A 26276-nucleotide genomic window follows, 5' to 3' on the forward strand; every position below is an offset into this window, starting at 1 on the left:
ATTAAAGGGACAATCAGCAACTTTAGTAACACAGCATTTGAAATCCAAAATATACACAAACACTGAGCCTTCTGTCAAATATTGAAAGCCACGCCCACAAAACACACACACACACACACACACACACACACACACACACACACTCACACACACACTCTGTCAGGGCTGGAACAGATGAATGCATCATTATTGAAAAGTAAGTAGACACGCCTCTTTGTCCTGATTGGCTTGTTGTTGGTGATCTCACATCGTGTTTTTATTTCTTATTGATTTATAATCTGAGGCGAGACTAGATGACTACAGAAACTAGATGTTTTAGATGGAATAATTACACTTAAAAAAAAAAAAAAATCACTGATCACTGTTTCTTTAAAATTCATTTCAGAAGAGCGATTTTAAATATCGCAGACTGCACCTTTAACTCAAACACGACAGTGCTGTCAGGGAATGTTATGCGTGTGCGTGTGGGTCGTGTTGGTGTGCGTGTGGGTCGTGTTGGTGTGCGTGTGGGTCGTGTTGGTGTGTGTGTGGGTCGTGTTGGTGTGTGTGTGTACGTGTGTCGAGTACATCTTCCACGTTAGTCGCACACTGAGCTGTAGGTGTGAGGAGCTCCTTAAATTCAGTCGTGTTCCTGCAGAAACAAAAAGAATTTAATCTTGAGTGTTTGAGTGTATGCGAGAGTTTTTTTTTGTGTGTGTGTGTGTGTGTGTGTGTGTGTGTGTGTGTGTGTGGGAGTGGGAGAAGGAGAGGTTGTGTGTGTGTTAGTGTGTGAGAGATTTTTTGTGAGTGTGTGTATGTTTGTGTGTGAATGTGAGATTGCGTGAGAGTGAGTTTGTGTATGTGATGAATTTTGTGAGAGATTTTTTTGCGTGTGAGAGATTTTTATTTTTTGTGTGAGTGTGTATGTGTGAATGTGAGTGTGAGAGCATGAGTGTGTGTGTGAGAGAGAGATTTTGTGTGTGTGTGTGTGTGAATGTGAGATTGTGTTTGTGAGTGAGTGTGTGTATGTGATGAATTTTGTGTGAGAGATTTTTTGTGTGTGTGAGAGAGAGATTTTTATTTTTTGTGTGTGTGTGTATGTGTGTGTGTGAGAGAGATTTTTGCGTGTGTGTGTGTGAGAGTGTGTGAGAGATTTTGTGTGTGTGTGAGAGATTTTTATTTTTTGTGTGAGCGTGTGTGTGAATGTGAGTGTGAGAGCGTGAGTGTGTGTGAGAGAGAGAGGGATTTTTTGTGTGTGAGTGTGAATGTGAGATTGTGTGTGTATGTGATGAATTTTGTGTGTGTGTGTGAGAGATTTTTATTTTTTGTGTGAGCGTGTATGTGTGAATGTGAGTGTGAGAGCATGTGTGTGTGTGTGTGTGTGTGAGAGAGATTTTTGCATGTGTGTGTGTGTGTGTGTGTGTGTGTGTGTGTGTGTGTGTGTGTGAGTGCTACCTCTCTCTTCTAGTCTGTAGAATACAAGAACGTTCTCTCCACAGCTGCTGCAGTTTCTCTCTGACCAACATCTTCTGCTGCTGCTCATCTTCCTACAACACACACACACACACTCACACAAGTTGTCCCTGATCATGTTGTGTATGTGCGTGTGGGTGTGTGAGTGTGTGTGTGTGTGTATATATACATATGTATACCTGCTGCAGTGTGTTGGTCAGGTGTCTGAATGTTTCCTCGCGTCTCAGGCCCAGCACGTCCTCGTCTGACTTCCTGTTCTGAATGATTGACAGTCGCTCCTGAACCTGCAGAGCGACGAAGGTGTGGAGTTAAAGACTCTTCCTCACACACACAAGTGCATAAGTATTCACACCCCCCAAACACCATATAAACGTTAGGATTGCATAAATGTGTGTGTGTGTTTACTCTAAGGATTTGTCGGTCTCGGTCTCGTTGCCACCGCTGCTCTGCTCTTCTCTGGATGTCGACGAGGCTGCGCATGGTGGCATCTCGCTGGAGCTGCTGTTCCTCACACACTCCGTCACACACCCCATCCTGTGTGTGTGTCTCGCCGGTGGCCGGTGCGTTCTCCAAGTCGAGCTCCAGAGCTGCTGATGTTGTTCCGTGTTCATCGCTGCTGCTCTCGTTCTGAGCGTCCTGGAGAAAGTCACAAATGAAATTTATCCTTCACACGTGTGTATTTTCTTTACGATGAAATAAATAAGAGAAAGAAGATTTGAAGCTGTAAGTAAAATTAAAGATGGAAAATAAACCAGGGGAAGAAAAGTGGTGAAGGCAGGGTGTGTTTATAATGGAGCGAGGTGTTCCACTTTTCCTGGGTTGTACCTGACAAGGGATGTGTGGGCGGAGCTAAAAATGGTCCAGACCACTGATTGGTCAAAATGAAGTGGCTTTTTTTTAATAGGTTGATTTGGGAAATTTATTAAATAATTAAGAAGTGAGCACAACTTCATTCAATAACATTGGTTAATTTGTCTAGTCACAGATCACTAGACACTGATGACTTCATCCAATCACAGATCACTAGACGATAACAACGTCCAATCACATATCAGTAGGTGCTCATGACATTGTCCAATCACAGAACACTAGACAATGATGACAACATCCAATCAAAGATCACTAGGTGCTGATGACATCATCCAATCACAGATCATTAGACGCTGATGACGTCGTCCAATCACAGATCATTAGACGCTGATGACGTCGTCCAATCACAGATCATTAGACGCTGATGACGTCGTCCAATCACAGGTCACTATCGTTTATCTTTTCATTGGAAAGTCCGTCATTAAAGGAGCGGCAGGAAGACTGCAGTTTGTTCGGCTCTCAGTGCGCTGTGATTGGATAAAATCACATACACATTGATTATTCATTATTTTTCCTTGGAACTAATTAGTGTGTCCAAAACGTGCGGCATAATTTGTTACTTCACAATAGTTTGGGATTTGGGAATAACATTCCCACTGTGTACAACGGAAAACCTGGAAAGCCGTTCCGTTTAGCCGCTGCATCCATGTTACAGCAAACGTAAACGAGGCCCTGAAGCTGGTGCTGCAGTCACATGGGACGCGACGTCACCTCGCCACACCCTCCCGGAGAAACTCCGCCCACTTCTACAGGCTACGGATCGCTCGGAAAAGCTCTGGCAGTGTGAAGGAAAGGAGAAAAGACGAGTATAAGCGTAGGAGTGAAAGCAGAACCATGCTGGATGTGGACTGCTCCTGCAGCGGCTCCACGAGTGTGTGTCTGTGTGCAGACGGTGTGTGTTCGTGCTCGGACGAAGCGGAGTGTGTGTGGTGCGGAGTGTGTGAGTCTGCAGACGACGCCTCTGTCGTCTGTGCTTCAGGTAGAGCTGAGGTCACTTCCTGTAATGAAACGACACAAAATATTTAAATACATGTTTAACAAGCCACTCGTTTATTGTGTGTGTGTGTGTGTGTGTGTGTGTGAGTGTGTCTGTGTGTGTGTGTGTGTGTCTGTGTGTGTGTGTGTGTGTGTGTGTGTGTGTGTGTATGAGTGTGTCTGTGTGTGTGTGTGTGTGTGTGTGTACCTGTGTATTGTTGCTTGCTGGTTTGCTCCAGGCCAGTGTGATCAGTGATCCCTGTTTCTCTACAGCATCCACATTCCTCTTCTCTTCTCCCTCTCTTCTTTCTCTCCTCTCCTGTTCTCCTTCTCTTCTTTCTCTCCTCTCCTGTTCTCCCTCTCTTCTTTCTCTCCTTTCCTCCTTTTCTCTCTCTCTTCCATGTCTTCTTTCCTCCTCTTCTCCCTCTCTTCTTTCCTCCTCTTCTTCCTCTCTTCCTTCTCTCCTCTTCTCTTCTCCCTCTCTTCCCTCTCTCCTCGCCTCCTCTTCTTCATTGTTTCCTTCTCTCCTCTTCTCCTGTTCTCCCTCTCTTCCTTTTCTCCTCTCCTCCTCTTCTACCTCTCGTCCTTCTCTCCACTTCTCTTCTCCCTCTCTTCCTTCTCTCCTCTCCTCCTCTTCTCCCTCACTTCCTTCTCTCCACTCTTTCTCTTCTCCCTCTCTTCTTTCTCTCCTCTCTTTCTCTTCCTCTCTTCCTTCTCTCCTCTCTTCCTCTTCTCCCTCTCTTCTTTCTTTCCTCTCATCATCTCTCTTCTCTCCGACGCCGAGGATCTCTAAATACGGAGCGTCCTCAGGGACGAGGACAACACCACAGCCTACAAACACACAGCACACATTTTTCATTTTTAAAGTCTTTCAGCTTTATTTGTTTTTTTTTTCAGGAAAATTAATTCTTTAAATTCTAATGAACTTTTAGACTTTATGTTGTAGTGATTATGATCATTTAAATGCGTTGGACTTTCGTGAAAATGTCATGAAAATAATCATATTTAATTAAAAAAACTGACTATTTCAAACAAGATCGTTTTCTTTTCTGATTATTTTCTGATGATATGAATTCAGTCCGAAAGTGAACAGAATCATCTTTCATTCATTTCAATTTGCTTTTGACGTTCATTTTAAAGTTTTGTTATTAAAATCAGTGGTTTAAACAAACAACAACAAAACATTTTAATCATCTTCACTAACATTTTCAGCAAAATCTCAGTGCTCCACTTTATTTAAACTTCATTCTCCAAATCCAGTCATGAAAAACATCTTTTATCTTTATTTCATCATTCATTTAAATTTCCTCTGACATCTGATTTAAATTCTTTTTTTGGTATTTAATGAGTTAAAAGAGGTATATTAAAAAAAACATCATGTCTTTATAAAATGTATTTTCATTTTATAATATTTATGTCAATATGGTTAAAATGAGTTTTTTGTTTGTTCACTGCTGAAATTCAAAAATTGAAATTCGTTAGCAAAAAAAAAAAAAATTAACGAGTTTAACATTGACTCATAAAGCTTTTAAAATATTATTAATGCTGAATGTGTGTGTTTCAGATGGGAGGTGAGATGGGAGGTGATTTCTGCATTGTGATTGGTCAGAAGGTGTTGATTAATTGTCTATAACAGCAGCTCTGACAGTAGCGCAGGTTTATATTAATGCACTCGTTCTAATACGTTATCGTTTCTATAGTAACAGCTCATTCACAGGGATGTTTATATTTAACATGTGGAAGGAGTCTCCAGTGTCAGAGAGAGGTAAAGCTGTAACTCGCATAACAAACTGTGTTTATTTATTTATTTATTTATTATAAGCAAAAACGTAATAACGTGAGTGAGAACAGGAGCTAACTTTATTCATGGACGTTCCATAACGTTAAACATATGTGCTATTCTTTAACACATTAAAAAATTGTAATCGTTGATACATTAAAATTGCTGTGGTATAAGAGGAATAAAACACGCAGGGACATGTTTTAAGAAATTAATCAACTCCACTGTGTATCGTTCATTTACCCGTGCAGATTTGTTGTGCGTCACTAACTGATGGAGTGTTCTGTCTCTGCTCCGTCCTCTCGCTGTCCTAGGAAAAAGAAGAAACCGTTTATTAACCATCATCACACGCACTATATTTCTTTATTTACTTTTTATACACAATCTTTTCATTTTCAAGCCTCTCTATGCATATTTTAATTATAATATTATAATACAGATGAAGCTGTAAACGTGTCGAATCGCTGCTTTCAGAGATGGAACTACTTTTTCAGAGGGAGGCGTTTGTGGTAGTTGTTTGTCTCTGATTCCACAGAACCTTCAGGAAAGTGTAAAGGAGCCGGAACTACTTTATAGTAAACAAACATTTATTCTGAGTGTGTGTGTACGAGTGACTTACTGTTACAGAGACGTTAATCTGTGTGTTCTCGATGCCGGACGTCTGCAGTAAGTTGTGCAGGTTGTGTAGTTTGGGTGAACGCAGCTCGAGTTCATATTTGTGTAGCAGAACCATAAGAGCAGCAGCATCCTGCAGGAGGTGGAACAGTCCAAACTCACACATGGTACAGTCCGAACGACAGCTAACATTTCATTCATTAATCTCATTTTGCCTCAGAAGTGTGTGTGTGTGTGTGTGTGTACCATGACTGGAAGTGTGTGTATTACAGTCTGGACTTCCTCGTCGTGTGTGTGTGTGAGCTGAGCCAGTAAATGAACAGCGCAGTCGGCCCACGACACAGACGAGTGTGTGGAGCTGCAGTGTAGAGAGGATTTAATCTGCCTCAGGACGGACACACACCCTCGTCTCAGAGCCGAACCTGTCGTCCCTGCAGCCTCTACACACACACACACACACACACACACACACACACACACGCGCTGCTCAGCTTTAACCATCTCAAACACATTCTGAGTTTTTCTCTCTGTGTTTGTTTATTCCACAACAGTGACCATTTTGGGAAAAAAAGAAAGTACATATAAAAATAGATCAAACAAATAAATAAATATAATATTTAAAAATGTCACAGATTTAAATTCCACTTTCACTGTAACTGTCTGTCTGTCTATCTATCTATCTATCTGTCTATCTATCTGTCTATCTATCTATCTATTTTTTCACAGTGTAGTGTGTAGTATTTTCAGATAACTGTTATATTTCATCGACATCCCCACAGTGGCCACTGACTGTATTAGTCCACTAACTATACAACTCCTAGCATGTGTGTGTGAGTGTGTGTGTGAGTGTGTGTGTGTGTGAGTGTGTCTGTGAGTGTGTGTGTGTGTGTGTGTGTGTGTCTCACTGTAGTCAAGTGTCAGTGTGTGTCTCTGCTCCTGCAGCTCCTCCTGTGAGACACTGTGTAGGATCTCCATGAGTGTTCTCCTTTCCTGCTCCTGACACAGGACCACACACTGCAGCACGGCCTGCTGGGTAATAAACCACTCACACTGCAGCACGGCCTGCTGGGTAATAAACCACTCACACTGCAGCACGGCCTGCTGGGTAATAAACCACTCACGCTGCAGCACGGCATGCTGGGTAATAAACCACTCACGCTGCAGCACGGCCTGCTGGGTAATAAACCACTCACGCTGCAGCACGGCATGCTGGGTAATAAACCACTCACGCTGCAGCACGGCATGCTGGGTAATAAACCACTCACGCTGCAGCACAGTGTGTGTGTATATGAGTGGACGACACGGCGCCGCTGACTCCCATTGTGTGGTTTGAAGCCTTTTTTTTGTTCGAGTTGAAAGTCGCCATCTTTGACTCAGTATACGACGGGTCAGTCAGTGGGTCCGCCTTTCACCCCGCCCATATTGGTCATGGACACGCCCCTTTTTCATGCTAGGAGCATGCATGTTGAGAGCTAACTTAACTTAAGATGGCACATTGAACGCTATCTCAAAGTGGCAAGTACAGCATTATTAAACAATTCGTATGTAAAATACTATCTGTAGTCATTTAATTTTCGTACGTATATTGATTTTACCAAAAACATTTTAGAGCTTTGAGGCATGACTGGCTGAGCTACTATTTGCTAGCTAGCTGACACTGGCTAATCCAAGTGACTAATGTTAAGTAGCTAGTGTTGAGGAGAGATCTTTGCTCTCCATGATGTTCCTCTAGCTCTGAAACCTGCAGAAGGATACACATCTGAGTGGAGAAGTGCGCTTTTATTCTCCACTCGTTCTGTCAGTGGAGTTTGTTTAGAAAGGAGTGGCTAATCTTACTAAGATACTTTCAGTGTTAGCTAAAGTCAATAAATTGTTATGAAATGTAGCGAGTGTTAGCTGCCTGGTTTGTGCCATCAGTTTGTTCACTCGCGTTCGTCTGCGAGTTATAATATCAGTACAGTGAGCTACAGCTTAACGTACCGGAAAAATTCTAGAGAACTTCAGGTGTGTGTGTGTGTGTGTGTGTGTGTGTTCATGAGACTCAACTGTCATGTCACTGTCAATGACCTCATCAACCACGCCCTTTTATTTATCACCAAATAACTCCTATAAAACACATTTATCATAAGGAAAAACATCGAGGGAGATATCAGGGTCAGATATCAGCTGAACTTGTAAAGACAGAACAACTATTCCTGAAAGTAATTTGTGGAGATGTAACTTAACAATGGAATTTTAGCTTGAGTCCTATTGGCTAACCTGGGAATGGGCGGGGTTAAAGACTGTACCACAGTCAGCCACTAGAGGGCCTCAGAGACATTTTGGCTTCACTTTTAAACCGTTACGACGTCCACTCTTATATACAGCCACTGGTACACATATATAAATGTGTGTGTGTGTGTGTGTGTGTGAGAGAGAGAGAGTCAGGACCTGTCGTACACAGCGTGATGTTCTGCACTCGTTTCTGAGCGGTGTAGCTGGATCTTGTTTCTCCTGCAGCCAGAACTTCACTAACTCCTCCACACCCAAACGTCTCAGATACGGCCTGAATCACGGGGAAAAAAGTGTTTTATTTTTCTCTCAACTCATCACTCACACACACACACACAGAGACATGCACACACACACACACACACACACACACAGAGACATGCACACACACACACACAGTTTTATTCCTTCCATATTTTGTGGTGTTTTCATATGTGTACGTGAACATACACATCCATATGAGTAATTGTGTGTTATTGTGTGTATTTACGTATTAGTGTGTGTTATTGTGTGTTAATGTGTTTGTTATTGTGTGTTATAGCCCAGACAACACTGATGAGTCTCACACACACATACACACACAAACACAAACACGCAGACACACACACACATACACTCACACGTGGCACTGCTGACCTCCAGACAACACTGGGACAACTGGTGAGTCACACACACACACACACACACACACACACACACACACACACACACTCACACACTGTTTTATTCCTTCCACATTTTGTGGTTTTTGCATATGTGTGTGTGTGAATGTGTGAGTGTATGTGTGTGTGTCTGCGTGTTTGTGTTTGTGTGTGTATGTGTGTGTGAGACTCATCAGTGTTGTCTGGAGGTCAGCAGTGCCATGTGTGAGCATGAATGTGTGTGTTTGTGTGTGTATATGTGTGTTTGTGTGAGCATGTGTGTGTGTGTGTGTGTGTGTGTGTATGTGTGTGTGTGACTCACCAGTTGTCCCAGTGTTGTCTGGAGGTCAGCAGTGCTGTGTGTGAGAGTGTGTGTGTGTTTGTGTGTGTAAATGTGTGTGTGAGTGTCTGTGTGTGTGTGTGTGTGTATGTGTGTGTGACTCACCAGTTGTCCCAGTGTTGTCTGGAGGTCAGCAGTGCTGTGTGTGAGAGTGTGTGTGTGTTTGTGTGTGTAAATGTGTGTGAGTGTCTGTGTGTGTGAGTGTGTGTGTGTGTGTGTGTGTGTGTGTGTGTGTGTGTGTGTGTGTGTGTGACTCACCAGTTGTCCCAGTGTTGTCTGGAGGTCAGCAGTGCTGTGTGTGAGAGTGTGTGTGTGTTTGTGTGTGTAAATGTGTGTGTGAGTGTCTGTGTGTGTGTGTGTGTGTGTGTGTGTGTGTGAGTGTGTGTGTGACTCACCAGTTGTCCCAGTGTTGTCTGGAGGTCAGCAGTGCCGTGTGTGAGTGTGTTTCTCTCTCGGCTCTCCTTACAGAAACACACACACTCAGATAAATCTCAGTCAGGACGAGTCGCTCCACTCTGCATTAAACACACACCAGTGCACATCATCAGGACCATAACACACAATAACACACACACACACTAACACACAATTACACGCAGTAACACACACACACACACATGCACATCCTAACACATTCTAACACACAATAACAAACACTAACACAAAATAACACACAAACTTATTAAACACCATTATGTAAATAAGGATTAATGAGCAATACACAATAACCCACAATAACCCAAACAAATATATTCTAACACACAAACACACTTATTAAAATTAATAAACACCAGTGTGCAAATAAGCATAACACATAATATAATAAAAATATATAATAGCACACAATAACACACACTAACACACAGTAACGCACAGTTAGACACTCTAACACACAATAACACACAGTAACACACAGTGACGCACAGTAAGACACTCTAACACACTCTAACACACTCTAACACACAATAACACACAATAACACACAGTAACACACAGTGACGCACAGTTAGACACTCTAACACACTCTACCACACAATAACACACTCTAACACACAATAACACACTGTAACACACAGTAAGACACTCTAACACACTCTAACCACAATAACACACTGTAACACACAGTAAGACACTCTAACACACTCTACCACACAATAACACACAGTAACACACAATAACACACTGTAACACACAGTAAGACACTCTAACACACTCTACCACACAATAACACACAGTAACACACTGTAACTCACAGTAAGACACTCTAACACACTCTAACACACAATAACACATACAATAACACACAGTAAGACACACTAACACACTCTAACACATACAATAACACACAGTAAGACACACTAACATACTCTAACACATACAATAACACACAGTAATGCACAGTAAGACACACTAACACACTCTAACACATACAATAACACACAATAACACACAGTAAGACACACTAACACACTCTAACACATACAATAACACACAGTAATGCACAGTAAGACACACTAACACACTCTAACACATACAATAACACACAGTAATGCACAGTAAGACACACTAACACACTCTAACACATACAATAACACACAGTAATGCACAGTAAGACACACTAACACACTCTAACACATACAATAACACACAGTAAGACACACTAACACACTCTACCACACACTCTAACACATACAATAACACACAGTAAGACACACTAACACACTCTACCACACACTCTAACACATACAATAACACACAGTAACGCACAGTAAGACACTCTAACACACTCTAACACATACAATAACACACAGTAAGACACACTAACACACTCTAACACATACAATAACACACAATAACACACAGTAAGACACACTAACACACTCTAACACATACAATAACACACAGTAACGCACAGTAAGACACACTAATGCACTCTAACACATACAATAACACACAGTAACACACAATAACACACAGTAACGCACAGTAACACACTCTGCCACACTGTTAGAGCCTGTATAAAGCGTACTGTATGAAACACTGGTGCATTAATGCGTGACCTGTTGAGCAGCCGGGTGAGAGCGCGTCTCTCCTCCTCACAGTGAGACCGGAGCTCACAGAGGAAGATGGCGGATGTCCAGCTCTGTCCCCGGGGCGAGGACGTCCACGCCCGCTCTCTCACTCTGACCTCATCACGACAGGAGTGTAACTCCGCCTCGTCTCCGCCCCTGTCATCCACCGTCACAGTCAGGAGCTCAGAGTTACATCATCAGAGCGAAACTACTGCGTTTCAAACCGCTCACATTATATTCTACCTTCATATTAATTATTAACAACACTACACATTACACATGTAAATTCACACACACACAATATTTTATATCCTTCTGATGGAAGAACATCATCGTGTTAATGTACTTTACATCACAGCGCTGCTGAATTCTGCACTCTGATTGGTCAGAAGGTGTTGATTAGTTTTCTATAACAGCAGCTCTGACAGTAGCGCAGGTTTATATTAATGCACTCATTCTAATACATTATCGTTTCTATAGCAACAGCTCATTCACAGGGACGTGTACAGCGGACGCTCCACTGATAATAAACAGATTAAAAAATGTGTGTTGTAAGGAGATATATTTTTATATATATATTTATGGAAGGAGTCTCCAGTGTCAGCGCTTTGTAACAGTCAGAGGTAAAGCTGTAACTGAAAGTTTTCCGACGTCTTCAGGACAGAGGAGTTTACGCTTCTTTGCGGTTCGCTAACATGCGGAACAAGCTGCGATTATTTTGTCTTATTAACTTATTAACTTATTAACTTATTAACCAGAACAGAAGGTTCAGATTATAAAAGTTAAATAAATAAGATGTGAATTTTTCGCACCTGTAACAGTGAAGAACGCCGGGCAGCTCACACACACACAGCACATCGTTCAGTTTAAAAGCTTCTTCTGCTCTCTGCTCCACATCACACACACAGTCTGTCTGCTCCGAGGGTTCCATCGACTCCCACCATCCGACACCTAAACACACACACACACACACACACACACACGATCACTGTAATCACTAAAGACTGCATCACACATCCAGGGCATTTTTTTATATAAAAGTTTTAACAAATTAATTTTAAATAATAATTTCATATGTCTTTTTTTTCTCAACCTCAATACACACACACACACACACACACACCGCTATTACTTGGTATTTTACTGTAACAGCAACACACACTGTTTTATTCATTTCATAGTTTGTGGTGTGTGTGTGTGTGTGTGTGTGTGTGTGTGTGCAATTTTAGTGACACTCTGGCATTCTTCGAGTGGCTAAAATAACTAAAATAAAAATTTTAAAAGTGCAAGAACATTTTATTTAGTGAAAGTTAAACTCTCAGTTTGACAAACAAACAAACAAAAAATTTAAACATTTCTGTGAATGAATGTCTACTCTATGAGGCTTGCTTATTAATTAATTAATATTTTTTCATAATTTTATTTCATTTTTTTAATGAAATAATGCTACATTTGTCTGCTATAATGTGTAATGGAGGTTGTGTGTAGTCTGCAGGTTTGTAATTGCACTGATCATTAACGGATCATATTTAGATCAAAGGATCAAATAAAATGAGTAAGAAATAAAATATTTCTGTATTGCAAAAAAAATATCGGGCTCCTGATTTTTTACTGATTGTCTGTTTGTTTGTTTGTTTGTTTGTTTGTTTTTTGCATGCACATGCTGTTTGTATATTTGCAGGATGGAGGTTAGTGATGGACAGATAATAATAATAATAATAATAATAATAATAATAATAATAATAATACACAGTATAAACCTCACTCCTGCACTCTCACCATGCTCCTCCTGCAGCATCTCTCTGTAAAGTCGCTCTTTGATGATGTCATATTTATACTGCAGTAAGAGCAGGACGTCTGATTTAGTGGGATTGATCAAACCCAGGCGTCTGGAGGTCACGTGACTGAGGGACGGAGACGGGAGGATGCTCCAGACACCATCAACATCCAGCCTGAGTACAGACACTGTAATGAGACTCAGCAGTCCCAGGAATGTCATGTGTGTGTGTGTGTGTGTGTGTGTGTGTGTGTGTGTGTGTGTTTTAGACCTCACATAAAGTCTTCTAGCCCTTCCCAAGAGACTCGACAAACCACATGCCTTTGTGTCTTGCTTCTGAAACACACACACACACACACACACACACACAGTATTTATTATTTTCAGTGATGCTATAGGTATTCAGAGTACAGTGTATTACAGGCTCATGGCCACTAGAGGGCTCCAGGGAGTAACTCCTATAGACAAACAGTGGCGTTATACAGGAGGTATAATAAATATTATATTTTTTATATATTATAAAATTTTTTTAAATATTATAAATTATCCCGTCAGGTACATTGTTAAATAACAAGACAGTTTTTTTTCTTTAAAGCTTTGTGTTGTGTATTTGAAAAAGATTTTTGACATCACAATCAACTGAATCTCAATTGTAGGCCTCATTATTATTATTATTATTATTATTATTATTTTTATTATTATTATTATTATTATTATTATTATTATTATTATTTGTAGAATAAATATCGTTATTCCTGAAAGTTGAATTTCCTAAAAACAAATATTGGGATTCACTGATTAAACCGGTTCATATTAATGACTTAAAGTAATCCATAAAGTAACACAAATCAGATTAGCAGTTCAGTGAGGACAAAAGTAATGGCACCCTATAAACGGAGGAAGCGTTACGGCGTGTCTGTCGTAGCCGACGCGCTGCAGTGGACGAGCCATTTTGTCATTTTCAGCTCTCTGTGAGCTTTGCCTTTTATGGAGTTTTGTGGGCGTGGCTAAATGTAAATCAGCTGATCTGTGATGTGAACAAGTTTGTTACGTTTATCAACATACACACGTCTGAAGATAATCAGTGAAACCTTTTATAAATCTGAAGTGACTTTTTAGTTCGACATTTACACACACTTTACACTTTACACTTTACACTGTGTGTATTAATATTGGGTTTGTGCGTCACTGACTCACTTTCTTGTGTTTGCAGCTGGAGTTTTTGGACAGCGGTTGTGTGTTTACTCCATCAGAAACGCTGCTTTTCAACATCTGCAGCTCCCAGAACAGCTGCAGAGAAAACGAATTGAATTATATTTTCTACAACATTATCAGTGAAAGGTTCATTAACAGTAAAGACACATTTACACCACAGGAACCTTTTTAGGAATTTTAGGATTTTTGGGGGAAAAACAGGAACTTTAATCCAAGAAATGTTTTAATGTTGCACAGTCAGTATTTTTCTGAAGAACAGGAAGTGTTTTATTGTTTGCCAGGTTTAATAATCACTTGTAGATTTTTAAAATGAGTTTAAACAATAATTCTAGCACACAGGAACGTACAGACTCTGGAACAGACTCTACAGTTGAAGCGCGCACACAGTAATATCATACCTGATTGGTCAGAAGGTGTTGATTAGTTTTCTATAACAGCAGATCTGACAGTAGTGCAGGTTTATATTAATGCGCTCGTTCTAATATGCTATGGTTTCTATAGTAACAGCTCATTCACAGGGACTTGATATGGTGAAGTTTTCTTAAATTAAGGAGACGTTTATGTAACATTTATGGAAGGAGTCTCCAGTGTCAGCGCTTTGTAACAGTCAGGACAGAGGAGTTTACGCTTCATTGCGGTTTCTCAGTAACATGCGTAACAAGCTGCGTATTTTTCTTGTATTAACTCGAAGAGAGAATAAAGAGAGGCTGGTGAGGGAACGAGTGTTTATAGCTGCTATAACGTAAGTGACAACAGGAACTAACTTGTTTCATTAACAGCCAATACAACCAGACAATGTAGAACCCGAAATTAGCAAAACTAATCATATTTATTATTAATAATTAATAATATATTTATCATAATCACAGAATGGTAAATAAATTAGCCTATAAACAGGATGTATTCAGCAAAAGTTCCTGAAAAGGTTCCTGTTGTGAAAAAGTGAGATAAAAGAGAGTGCCTTTGCCTTTTCCCTGTTCTGTCGTTCCTTCTCCATCTCCAGAAGAACATGCAGAATCCATCTGCCTGAACATGGCAACCCGCCGTTCTGTGCGCTGACCTACACACACACACACACACACACACACGCACACACACACTCACAGGTACTACATCCGTCTCGGCTTGAATTAAAGCCCGAGTTTCTCTCTCTCACCTGCGTGACGGCTCTCTGTGCGTCTCCGAGATCAGCGGCAGTGTGGAAGACTTTCTGATAGAGCACAGCGATCTTCTCTGCGCTCACCTCATCGCCCGTGTGTACGCCCAGAGTCTCACACACCAAACGCACACAATCCTCCATCTCTACACACACTTACAAACACACACACTGTATCCACACTCAAACCAGGAGAACACTTCTGCTCAGAAAGTGAAATGTTCCTCATCAATGATGGATGATCACAACAAAGTGACGCCTGTTGCTACGGCAACCGTACGGCTCGGGTTGCAGTTTTATCTGCATCATCATCAGACAACATTAAACTCCTCGTCTGACTTTCCGTGGTGAAGAAAACAACAACATTAATATCACAGTTATATGATAAAATAATGTGTGTACTTTACATCATAATTATTACATTTTTATTGGCAGGAAAATTGCTTTATTACAATTATTTCATGTTTTATATAAAACATTAACGGAAGGAAAGAAAAGGAGCTCGGAATTAAAGAGGAAACAGATGTAATAAAAGGAAGAAGGGGAACTCAGAAGTACAGAGAAAGTAGATTAAGGAAAAGAAGGAAAAGGAATGTAAGACTAAAGAGGAGGCTAGAAAGATCAAATCTGATTTCGAGATAAATATTTGGGTTCTTTAAGTTAAGAACAATTTGTTCTGTTATCATTTAACCTCGGCCTGGGAAAAGGCTATTTTGGGTCATTTCCTGCCTCTCCACTGAACACTGTTTGTTTTGAGCCTAGTGTTCTGAAGCTCCCACATTTCCGACCCCTCGTTGTTTCCCGTAAGCACAGCTCCCCTCACGTACACTGCTCCCCTCACAGCTCCCCATACTGCACCTCTGCCACACCACGCGCCGTAACAATCACACTATCTGGTGTCACACAGAAGAGTTCCAGTTCCCTTTTGAGTCTGGTTCCCCTTGAAGGTTCTTCTTCCTGTCGTCTCAGGGAGTTTTTCCTCACCGATGTCCTCTCCGTGATTTAAATCTACAGTCGGATTTCTGTAAAACTGCTTTGTGTGAAATTCTATAACTGCTTAACCGTTATCCGTCTACACTCGCTGAGGTGGTAGCATCAGCGGCTCCTCCGTTGCACCTTTCAGTTCTTTCAGTTCTATCTTTCACCTGGAAATGTGGATATAATATAGTGCACCTTTAAAAATATTTAAGGTCTATAAGCTAACTGTAATTAGTGTTTTTAGTGTAAAGTTTTAAAGGAACACTACATGCCAAGGTGCATACTAGAAGTACAAAACATGTACGCTTAAAGGTTCCACCTCGAAGACGAGGAAAGGTACAGTTAGCACCCTTTAACATCCAACATGGCGGAACGACGTGTACCGAGCTCTCAGCCGCCAACGTCTCCATCCTGGAAACGCCAAGAGCTAAAGTTCCTGTGCAGTTACATTTCATAATCAGAGAAATCAACAAAAAATATATAAATAAACAAGTAAACAAGCATTATTTTTTTTAAAAAGTAATGTTTAATTTTTATTATTTGTAGTACAGCATTAGCACCTGCAGATTTTATTAAGATACACATAATGTAATTAAAGGTGATTAATAACACGAAGTAGTGTGACACAGTGAACAGTGATACGCTCAGAATATTCACCAGTGCAGTAGCAAAAATGTCCAGTCAGTAAAAGTCCCTGTAAAACTCTCAGAAAAGAAAAAGTTCATGACTAAAAGTAATAAGAAAAAAATGATATAGTAAGCAAAAATAGTGGTTATAAACAAAACTTAACAAAAATTTTACTCTGATTTTCCTTGTATTGTTAAAAATAAAAAACTGATTTGTCCGAGGAAACCGTCCTGTAATACTGTAATTATAAATCTACTTTATCAGAAATAGCACCATCAGGGAAACGTCACTACAGATTTATTTTTACTCGTAATGCAGCTGAAACTGAACAGTTTTATTATCAGCAACGTTTTTCTGAAACACTTTTTGTTTTTGTGCTTTAAAACTTTAAAATGTTAAGTTTCGATCACAAACAGTGGCAGAAAAATGAGATCTAAACAAAAATATGAGTTTATTTGTGTAAAAAATAAAAAATAAAAGTGAATGAAGTCTGTAAATATTGTATAAATTTTTAAAAAAACTGTCAAAACAGTTACATAAAAATGCATAACAGTAAAAAGTATTTTTCTTATATTTTAGCTAAAATTAAAATTATGAATGTGTTTTTTTTTTTTTTAACCATTTTCACTCTTGATCAGATATGAAGGTTAAGGTTAAGGTTAGAATAAGGGGCGGAGTTATGGGGATTGGGGGCGGAGTTAGTAACATTTCTTTTGGAGTGACTAAGTAACTTTAAACCATGAAGAGTGAAATTAAACGAATAGAATTTTTTTTCTTTTAACTTTATTGCTAGCTAAACAAAGGAAAAATATTAAAGCTAAAATCTTTAAAGATCTGTAACAAGAACCTGAAAAGTCTAAATAAAAAATAAGAAATAAAACATGATATTTCATATAAATGTAAATAAGTAAAATAAGGACATTTTAAATCAGATTTTAATACAAACTCAGTAAAATTATCGTTAAAGTATTTTCCACCTCTGATCGTAGCCTGAGTTTAGGTTATGCCTTAAAACTTATACATGTTCATTAGTATGTGCACTGACTGCGTAAAAAAACGTGAACTCACGTAACATCATCTTTTTTTAAACGCACGTTGAGTTAGCAGCTAACGTATGTTTCTATGAGTGTTTGTTAATTGTAGTTAAATCCCTGCAGAAAACGAAACTTAGCTTAACAGAACAGAGCGAGAGAAGAAGGGTTTGAGTTACTCTCCAAAAAATTCTACGCTAAAAAATTAACGCTAAAATAAAAGATAAATCCTAGCTGCGAAAACTGTGTGACTCTTAAGCTGAAGTTCTTTTATTTATTTATTTATTTGTAGTTATATTAGCCATGTTTAGATTTTCAGACTTAATATTTTTCATTGCGTCTGCTTTTTCTTAATATTTTTTAGCACATAAATGACACTTATAATGCTGCATTTTTTTGTAAGGTGAAATTCTCAAATTATACACCGCTTTAAATTTAAACTAATCATAACATATTTCGCAGGACTGACTTTCATTGTGGTTTTAAAGGTGCAGTTTGTAACATTGAAGTGTTCCTACATCTGTAATAATCAATCAATACCAAAGATATGGTTTCTAAGTTTCTTAAATTCAGGCTTTGTTAAATTTCTGGTCCTGAAATTAGCCCCGCCCATAACAGTAACAGAGCTGGTCAGCGCCAACTCTTTTTCTGTAAATAGCAACTTACAATGTGTGTGTTGTTTAGTCAGAGTGAGTGGAGTCAGTCTGGGGAAAGGGGATAGCTCTAAATATTACAAACTGCCGCTTTAAGTTTTTATGGTGAGCACCAGGTAGAAGAAAATGGCCACATCGAGCAGCGGTATCTGAACTACAGCAGATACAGAATTCCCATAATGCAACACACTGCTCAAAGATAAATCAGGAGTTATAGTGTAAAAATGGAAACCTTGGAGCAGGTTTAGTTCTGGTGCCGTTCTGTGGATTTATAGATCTGAGGAGCTCAGGGGTTTCCGTGGATGATTTTGGGACATTTTTCCGGGGAAATGCAGTGGGATTCATGTTCCACCAGTCCGGCGGGACACTGGCAGCCTGGAACACACGGTTTAAAGCAGTGCGCCTCGATCACGCCCAGCGGCACGTCCTTGTTGAAGCAGGTTTTAGGACACGGAGGACCGCATTCATCAAAAACATAACCGCGATCCACAGGACAGCCCACAGCTACAACACAGGACACAGAGGAACGTCACTGAAACGTCACCTGGGCATCGAATGCTACGGAAATCTTATTACATCAGGAAATTAGCTTGTATTTCTTTTTCAAACGATGTTCAATGATCAATTATTTAAACAAATTTATACAAATTTCTCACCATTACCCCACCAAGGAATAAATTTACTACCATTTTTATACTGAAAACATAAATAGCAAAATTACTTTACATTTTTAATTTTATTAGCACTCTACACTATCAGAAGATGTTGATTAATTCTCTATAACAGCAGCTCTGACAGTAGTGCAGGTTTATATTAATGCGTTCGTCCTAATATGTTGTTGTTTCTATAGTAACAGCAGCTCATTCACAGGGACGTTTATATTTAACATTTAAGGAAGGAGTCTCCAGTGTCAGAGGTAAAGCTGTAAGTTTAAGTTTTCAGACATCTTCAGGACAGAGGAGTTTACGCTTCTTTGAGAGAGAGAGAGAGAGAGAGAGAGAGAGAGAGAGAGAGAGAATAAAGAGAGGCTGGTGAGGGAACGACTGTTTATAGCTGCTATAACGTAAGTGACAACAGGAACTAACTCTTTTCACCGAAGTTCCACAACATTAAACGCAACTATAAACGGGAAATAATTACAACATATCATTCTATAATTAATAAAATACTCGTGAGCATATATAGGAATAAAACACTTGGGGACATGATGTTATAGAAACGTAATCAACTTTGGGGTGGTAACTGTAACCGATTTAAAGCACTGAGACTGGAGACTCCTTCCATATGCCGCTGAGGTATGAGAGAAAGAGAGAGAGAGAGAGATTATGCGTTTGTTATAGTGTCCTGAAATAAAAAATAACAGATTTGAAAACTCTGATTTGTGTTTTAACGTGCTTTCCTGACGTTAGCTGTTATGTATCTGTGTGTGTGTGTGTGTGTGTGAGACCCACCACAGAGGGAAGGTGATCTCCACTGTAAGACGACTCCGGCCTCGCGGCACTCAGAAGCGTACGCCTCCAGAGCGTCACACAGACACTCGTCTGCGTTGGCTGCGCAGGCGCACAGGTCATACACACACGAGGCGAAGAACATCTCCGGAGGCACCACTTTGTGACAGCGCTCGAACACGGCGGACTTTAGGACCGCACAGCGACTGTTCGCCGTCTTACGAAAGGAATATCCAGCGTTTATACACGGGTTGATGCTCTTCGCGTCTGAGCACTGAGCGCTCATGCCATTCCCACTGTCCACCTGCAATGCATTGTGGGATTTCACTTCACACCATCATTACTAATTTCTACATTAGCATGTGAGAGATCCATTTTTTGGCTTAATTTTTAAAGCCATTTTGAACTAAGAGTAAAACAGAGTAAAAAAAAACATCTAAAGCAGCAAGATCCCACACTTAATTCTATAATAATTAAAAAAATTAAGTTCATATATAAAAAAGATCTAAAGGTTAGGGACAGGTTTGGAGGCGGGGTTAGTGCCTTTTTGTGACATTAACTGTGACAAAATTAAACCATTTCACTTTAACTGTTTGAGTTCATGCTAATTTTTTGTTAAGAAAGATTTTTTTTTCTATTATTTAGGATCTGAGAATAGGAACTTCACGGCTCATCAGAGAAAAGGAGGTGTAAAGAGCTCCTGTGTTGTGGAGCGTCATCTCCTCCCTGGTGATGTTTTACCTTCCAGTTGTTTCCGAACGTCGCCTCTGAGGTGGTGATCTGTCCGTTACGCAGCCGCATGTCATCCTGAGGATAGTTGTTGAAGTTTCCACACAGACCACACATGTGCTCCTTATACGTCCCTGGAACACTGACCTCCAGGTGAGAACGTCCGTTCCACATCACCTAGAGAACAGAAGAAGAACAGATTGAGAACAGATGAGAAACAGACGAAGAACAGATTGAGAACAGATGAAAAACAGACAGAAAACAGATGAAGAACAGACCGAGAACAGACGAGAAACAGATGAAGAACAGATTGAGAACAGATAAAGGACAGATAAAAAACAGATGAAGATGAAGAAGAGATCAAGAACAGATGAGGAACAGATCAAGAACAGATGAGGAACAGATAAAGAACAGATGAAGAACAGATAAAGAACAGATGAGGAACAGATCAAGAACAGATGAGGAACAGACAGACAACGTGACAGACGCTCTCCTTCACAACAGAACATTTGATTTATTTTACTGGGTGTGGTTTTGTTTTTGTTTTTGTCCTTTCACAATTCTAGAAACATTCAAATATTCAATCTCCCTTCTTTCTGTTATAATATTCTTCTTATTATTATTATTTTAATATTTACACACACACACACACACACACACAGTGTACCTTCATGCCAACATTGGTGTTGAGGAGGATGGTGTTGGATTTGCGCTCCAGGTAAATATACGGCTCTTTAAGAAACGGCAGCGTGATGGTTTGATGATCAACCTGAGAACAAGAGGAACATAAAGACAGTTAGGATCTAATTCCCCGTTAGCGAAGTGAACAACCTAAGTGTTACACTGACTCTCGTAAACATCTATCTATCTATCTATCTATCTATCTATCTATCTATCTATCTATCTGGTTTCCAAGTTGAACTGTAATATTCAGCGATTTCATGCATCACAACGTTAAACACACTGATGAACTCTGTGTCTTTTAAAAAAACCATTTCTGCCATCGTTGTGATTGTTGTCATGACCTGCAGCTCAAATTAAAAAACCCCCATTGTACTCAAAACAGATCCTTCAGTAGGTTTAAGAGGTTTCTAAAATTCAGGACGTTTATCACGATTAATGATCAACGCAAAGCAGAATGCAGGTTGTGAAAACACAAGAGGAGGAAGTACAGCATCTTCCTACAATACTTGTGATAAAACATTTTAAACTCAATAAAACTCAACAGGATGAGCTGGATATATATTTATAAAACACACATTATAAAATGTTCTGAATGTATTTCTAAGTTACTATACAATGCATTCAGAAAGTATTGCATTCAGACCCCTTAATTTTTTACACATTTTGTTATTTTGCAGCCTTATGCTTTTTTTCACATCAGTTTACACTCCATACCCCACAATGGCAACGCAAAGAGCAGATTTCTGATAACTTTGCAAATTTATTAAAAAGAAAACTAATATTTTACATTGACATATAACTCCACACGCAACACTCCACTGATCTGAGCTTTATGGCAGAGTGGCCAGACGGAAGCCATAAGTGTTGCAGTGATGAAGTGACCTTCTGCCAGTTTCTCCCATCTCCACACATGATCTCTGGAGCTCAATCAGAGTGAACATCACGTTCTCGCTCACCTCTCTTACCAAGACTCTTCTCCCCCGACTCTCCCAAGAGTCCTTGTTGTTCCAAACTTTTTCCATTCATGAATTATGGAGGCCACTTTGCGCTTGGGAACCTTCAGTGCAGCAGAAATTTTTTGTCGCCTTCCCCAGATCTGTTCCTCAACACAGTCCTGTCTCTGAGCTCTGCAGGCAGCTCCTCTGACCTCATGGCTTGGTTTTTGCTCTGATATGCATTTTCAGCTGTTAGACCTTATACAGACAGGTGTGTGCCTTTCCAAATCATGTCCAATCAATTGAATATGCCACAGGTGGATGCTAATCAAAGTGCAGAAACATCTCAGAGATGATCCAGAGAAATGCGATGCACCTGAACTAAATTTGAAGTGTCATAGCAAAGGGTCTGAATACTTACGTCAAAGTGATATTTCAGTTTTTTTCTTTTTAATAAATTTGCATCACAAAGTTATCACAAATCTGGTCTTTGTTTTGTCATTATGGGGTATGGAGTGTAGATTGATGTGAAAAAAATAATTTAAAGTATTTTAGAATAAAGCTGCAACATAACAAAATGTGAAGAAATGAAGAAATGTGAAGGGATTTGAATCTTTTCCGAATGCACTGGACATAAATCCTTTATAGAGGAGGATTGTTCACCTTCACCACCCAGTCCTGCAGCAGCTGTATCACAATATCCCTGATGTACACCGTCACCTCTTTAGTCCAGGACACGCCCTTACGACCGCGATCATCATTCGTCACATGAACACTAACACACACACACATTAATAATGAAATTGTGATACTTCATGAGATACTAAAGCAAAATCTTTAGTTTCTTCACCACACACACACCTGAAGTCGCCGCCCTCACAATCCTGCGCTAAAACGTAGGTACACGTCCCCTGAAAGTTCACCATCTTGCCGTCGAACGTGCGATAGTGAGGATCTCCGAACACGATGCAGGTGGCGGGACGCGGGATACAGCGTGGACAACACATCCCGGGAATCACAGACGGAGTTTCATCCTGGTTATAACCACACAAGCAAAGATACACATGAGCAGCCGAAAGTACACACACTCCAGGTTGTGAGTCAGGGTTTGCGTATTTGCCTTTATGAAGATGTAATTTGTGACAAAATGTTTTTTAAAAATTGTACAAATGTGGGCAGAGTCAATGCAAGTGAACAATTGTGGGCGGAGTCAATGCAACTTATCCCATGCAGAGTGATTTACCAAAAAGAAAATATTATATTTGTGGAAGTCTGTTTCAAAATATATCATTTTTAAAGTCTTACTACACCACAGCGCTGCTGAATTCTGGATTGTGATTGGTCAGAAGGTGTTGATTAATTTTCTATAACAGCAGCTCTGACTGTAGTGCAGCTGCAAATCACAGGTTTATATTAATGCTCTCGCTCTAATATGTTAGCGTTAAATGGGTATAATCATTGATTTGGTGAAGTTTTCTGTAAGGATATGCTTGTGAGTGTGTAAGTGAGATCATATGTGTGTGTGTGTGTGTGTGAGACAGAGAGAGAGAGACTCACAGAGGCACAGAACAATGCTGGACATCTCTCGGTTTGACAGTGCACGTCTCCGGACACACATGTGCAGGAAGTGCATTCATCCACCTCCCACTGTGCATTAGAATCATACACCTGTCCCTCATACACACACTGTGCCCTGACGTCTGCCACACACACACACACACACACACACACACACACACACACACACAATAAACACAAAAATAATTTTGCTCATTCCTGCAGAAAAAAAGAGGTTTTATATTTTTAAACATTTGTACCTTGACATTCATAACAGCACTTTCCGGGGCTTTTGACCTTCAGCAGTCCGACTTCACACACAAGCGGAGCACATTCCTCTATATTACACTCTATATGTCCCAGCTGTAACACACACACACACACACACACACATATATATGTATGTAATATATGCAAACACACACAGTGCAGTAAGCATGTGTGATCTTGAAGCATGTGTGTGTTTCTGTGTGTGGGTTTCTGTGTGTGAGTGTGTGTGTGTGTGATTCTGTGTGATCCTGTGTGTGTGGGTGATTCTGTGTGTGAGTGTGTGTGAGGAGTTTCTGTGTGTGAGTGTGTGTGTGTGTGAGTGTCTGTGTGTGTGTGTGTGTGTGTGTGTGTATGCATCTCACACACTTTGCAGGAGCAGGTGATACACTCGTCTTCACTATCAGTCCAGCTCGCTCCGTTGTTCACACGCCGTCTCCCTCCCTCCACCACACACACTGAGAATCACACACGTAAAACACACAAATGCTATACACATGAAGCTAAAGCATGCGCACACACACACACACACACACACACACACAGAGTACCATCACAGACAGGACAGCAGGAGTCGGGTGGTGTGTACTGTTCATCTGGAGGACAGCTCAGTGTGGGACAGGATTTATGGATGCATGTCCATGTTAGATCCTACACACACACGCACACACACACGTGCACACACACGTGCACACACAGACACACAAACACGGACAGTGAGGTCTGTAATCAAGTGAAGTCATTCATTGTCATTACACACTGAGTAATCATCAATGTAATCATGAGTAATCATGTGTGTGTGCGTGTATGTGCGTGTGTGTGTGCGTGTGTGTGTGTGTGTGTGTACTTTGCACTGGCAGGTGAAACAGGGGTCATCCGTAGCGAGAACTTCATTTCCTATCATTGCTTCTGTGCAGACGCTGAGAGGCTCTAAAACAGAGACGAGTCATTTGGATGATTCAAAGAATTGATTCAAAGATTCAAAGAATCACATGCAGCTGAAAAGAATCATTGTGTACAATCAACTCCTGAATCAAACTGACTGATTCCCAACATCTAGAATCATAATAATAAGAGTCAATTCCCAAGTGGAATCAAATAGTTCTATAGATAATGATACTGATGTACACACACACACACACACACACACACACACACAGAGATACTGACGTGCACACACTGGACAGCAGGAGTCACTACTGCTGAACATTATGTTGTTTTTGGGACAGTCCACCAGACGGGGACACTGTTTCCTGTAACAGCGCAGGTGCTGCTGTCCGTCTGGCATCACCTGCAGCACACACACACACACACACACACACACACACACACACACATTTTTCTTGTGTGGAGCAGGGTTAAGTCCAGCAACACTGTCTGACAGTTTAATGGAACCAAAATATGTCACGCTGAAATTTATATTTTATACACGCAAACATACTATGGAAGGTCATCCAAGGATGATATTAAATACAAAACTAATTATAACTCTATTAATTAATTAATTGATTGATTGATTGATTGATTGAGTGATTATACATTCACCTTAAAGTCCACATAAAGGTTTTATTTTACAGGACATCGGAGAAGACCCATCTTAATCAGAGACACAGCTTATCTGGAGGAGTGAATATTTTATGTATAAAGTGATGAATGAAGTTAAAGTTTCTCTGTAAGCGTACAGCAGATGAGTGCTTGGTCAGCTTATCCTTCACACCGTCAGCATGTTTACAGGAGAGCGCATGGAATTAACATAAACACTGGTGTTCTTTTATTAATTCTACAAATCAAAATAGTACATTAAAGGTCTGAAGTGTCTCGTATCTTCATTAGGTTGCACGTGAGTAATTGTCGGAGCATGATATTAAAAAAAAAGTAAAATAACAGGATGCGCTGGATCAAGTGCTATTCTATGAGCTGCTGAATAATGAGTGTGGAAGCCATTTTGTTAAACCAGTGATTAATGTGAGAATTACAGCTAGCACTATTCATGCAGTAATAAATTATTAATATACAAGACTCCTATTAGATTTATTTCAACACTCGCCATCTTCAGATATCTTCATATTAGTGTTTTTATTTTACATTTTTAAACTGAATCTCACTTTTATGTTACATCACATTACATTTGACAGCAAGGAGAAAAAGACACTATTTCCTTTTTCAGTCCGCATTTTCTATCCCTGATTATTTTCAGGTTTAA

General features: G+C 40.0%; 2 protein-coding genes across 2 annotated transcripts in view; both read right to left on the minus strand.

Moving 5' to 3' along the window:
• Positions 1-44: 44 nt before the first annotated feature.
• LOC117597520 (myb-like protein X) lies at positions 45-14033 on the minus strand. The gene is made up of 17 exons (XM_053235080.1): positions 13991-14033; positions 13070-13129; positions 12796-12968; positions 11829-11967; positions 11005-11172; positions 9340-9459; positions 8123-8237; positions 6598-6718; positions 5939-6132; positions 5697-5825; positions 5321-5387; positions 3506-4128; positions 3156-3320; positions 1858-2088; positions 1632-1736; positions 1435-1526; positions 45-631 (listed from the first exon to the last, which is right to left on the minus strand). Coding segments are annotated over exons 2-17 (2625 nt in total). The 5' UTR covers positions 13072-13129; positions 13991-14033; the 3' UTR covers positions 45-450.
• Positions 14034-16647: 2614 nt separating this feature from the next.
• The window catches only part of kcp (kielin cysteine rich BMP regulator), a 34687-nt gene continuing 25058 nt past the window's right edge, over positions 16648-26276 (minus strand). Inside the window, exons 32-43 of the mRNA XM_053235093.1 lie at positions 25244-25364; positions 24921-25003; positions 24625-24724; positions 24443-24531; positions 24067-24169; positions 23807-23949; positions 23111-23283; positions 22913-23024; positions 21298-21399; positions 20643-20807; positions 19905-20205; positions 16648-18957 (exon numbers count right to left, since the gene is read on the minus strand). Coding sequence (XP_053091068.1) covers positions 18740-18957; positions 19905-20205; positions 20643-20807; positions 21298-21399; positions 22913-23024; positions 23111-23283; positions 23807-23949; positions 24067-24169; positions 24443-24531; positions 24625-24724; positions 24921-25003; positions 25244-25364 — 1710 coding nt within the window. The 3' untranslated portion in view covers positions 16648-18739. The remainder of the gene's footprint in view (positions 18958-19904; positions 20206-20642; positions 20808-21297; positions 21400-22912; positions 23025-23110; positions 23284-23806; positions 23950-24066; positions 24170-24442; positions 24532-24624; positions 24725-24920; positions 25004-25243; positions 25365-26276) is intronic.

The sequence above is a fragment of the Pangasianodon hypophthalmus genome, chromosome 6 (genome assembly GCF_027358585.1).
Source record: "Pangasianodon hypophthalmus isolate fPanHyp1 chromosome 6, fPanHyp1.pri, whole genome shotgun sequence".
Taxonomy (NCBI): Eukaryota; Metazoa; Chordata; class Actinopteri; order Siluriformes; family Pangasiidae; genus Pangasianodon; species Pangasianodon hypophthalmus.

Excerpts from the sequence above, each read along its gene's own strand:
- LOC117597520 (XM_053235080.1), bottom strand. Across the intron at positions 3,321-3,505 it reads CAGCAAGCAACAATACACAG|GAAGTGACCTCAGCTCTACC; the intron begins GTACACACACAC and ends GTTTCATTACAG. Across the intron at positions 632-1,434 it reads CTACAGACTAGAAGAGAGAG|GAACACGACTGAATTTAAGG; the intron begins GTAGCACTCACA and ends TTGTTTCTGCAG.